The sequence below is a fragment of the Halyomorpha halys genome, unplaced genomic scaffold, assembly GCF_000696795.3.
Source record: "Halyomorpha halys isolate HHAL.00 unplaced genomic scaffold, Hhal_1.1 Scaffold1340.1, whole genome shotgun sequence".
Taxonomy (NCBI): domain Eukaryota; kingdom Metazoa; phylum Arthropoda; class Insecta; order Hemiptera; family Pentatomidae; genus Halyomorpha; species Halyomorpha halys.
The window spans coordinates 25,015-26,566 of NW_027109925.1; the positions used below are offsets into that span (position 1 = coordinate 25,015).

General features: G+C 33.2%; 1 protein-coding gene across 1 annotated transcript in view; it reads right to left on the reverse strand.

Annotated features, from left to right (window-relative positions):
- Positions 1-1,552, reverse strand: part of LOC106689349 (acyl-CoA Delta12-desaturase) — a gene marked incomplete at both ends in the record, with an annotated part of 26,126 nt that overhangs the window by 12,222 nt on the left and 12,352 nt on the right. The window contains 1 exon segment of the mRNA XM_067048094.1: positions 1,396-1,526. Within this exon segment, the coding sequence (XP_066904195.1) occupies positions 1,396-1,526 (131 nt within the window).

Consider the following 1,552-nt stretch of genomic DNA (forward strand, 5'->3'; position numbering starts at 1 on the left):
AAAAAAAAAAAAAAAAAGAATAGTGGTTATAGTGCATGAGCTGGAAAGAAAAAAAGGCAGTGATTTCACTCCAATTTTTTATTACTTTAATGAAAACTATGTATAATTACTAGTCTAAATTGATGAGTCTGCCAAGTATAGGTTGGGGGAATAAAAAATGGTGGCTGTTTCAAAACGTTAAAAATAATTAATTTTTCATTCGGAGCTCTATATTTTTAAAACCACCAACAACACTAGAAGAGAATATTATTTAAAGTAGAGTGATCCCCTCTGCCTACATATTATACATCCCCATGTTTTCCTACATACCGTAGGAACCGCTCTAAGGATAATCGCGTTAATTTTTTTTTTTTTTTAAGCATTTTCAACAAAGATATCGCAAAACTATTTTAGCTCAAGTAGGGAGCTGTAGAAAAAATATTCTGACTATAATTAAAGACCAAGTTATGGTCTTCAAACATTCATTGTTTTCACTTAAATTAAAAATTAAAAGAAAGAGGATTACAGTTCAAAGTCTAAACACTTTAAAAGATAGAGGAGATTGCAATGCTCTACAACTCATTTAGAGATTAAAGTTCAAAGTACATTGTTTACACGATTATACGATCAAAATGTTGGCCTGGCACACTCCGCGTCTATAATGTAAGTATTTCATTGGATTGATGAAGGTTACGAAACATTAAATGATGCTTTGTTGATATCCGCTAAGGAAACTAAAATAGAAAGTATTATAGTTCAAAGTCGAAAGTATTCGATGATAAGAGCGATTAGATTAGATTAGATTAGATTTTTATTCAGGGCAATCAACATCTAGGTTATTACACCCTTTTTACTTCATCTATCTTCTTGACTTATAGTTGAATGTAGACTATTTCCTTTTTACACTGGTCGGTATTGGTGGTATAAATTATTTTCGGTATTATATTGATAAGAGAGATCAAAAAGTCCTACATAGTAACAGATCTATTTATCTCTCAGTTTGTTTATGTTTTAGGGATTATAAAAGTTCAAAGTCCCTTGTTTATTATCATCGAATGGATTAAAAGATATAACTCTACCATCGTATACGTTATAGGATTTACCAGTTCAAAGTACCCATCTTGTTTATACTTAAAAATTAACAATAAACAGGGGATTATTGATATGTTTACTTGCAAAGAAAAGACAGAGGTAACATTATAGTATAAAGTTTAAAGTGTTAAAACAAAAGAAAAATTAAACTTTCATAACTTCTTGGTAATTATTCGAAAAATATCTTCAAATCGACGCCTAGTAAAAATAAAAAGAAACTATTACAATGCCCCGCGATAAAAGGTGCAAAAGTGAACACCTTCCAGTGAGCAAGGACGGCCTGTGATAGGAAAGAGAGGGCGCACCTAGACAATTGGAACTTACCTGGTGACCCATGGTGAAGCAGAGCATGAGGAACAACTGCACCGGCCACCTGGCCTTGTAGGACCGGTGTGACCAGAGTCGATGAGCCCCTGCTGTCAGTCCGAGGCATGTCAGTTCGTTCAGGACCCAAGCTGACAAATATATAATGAGTTAATAT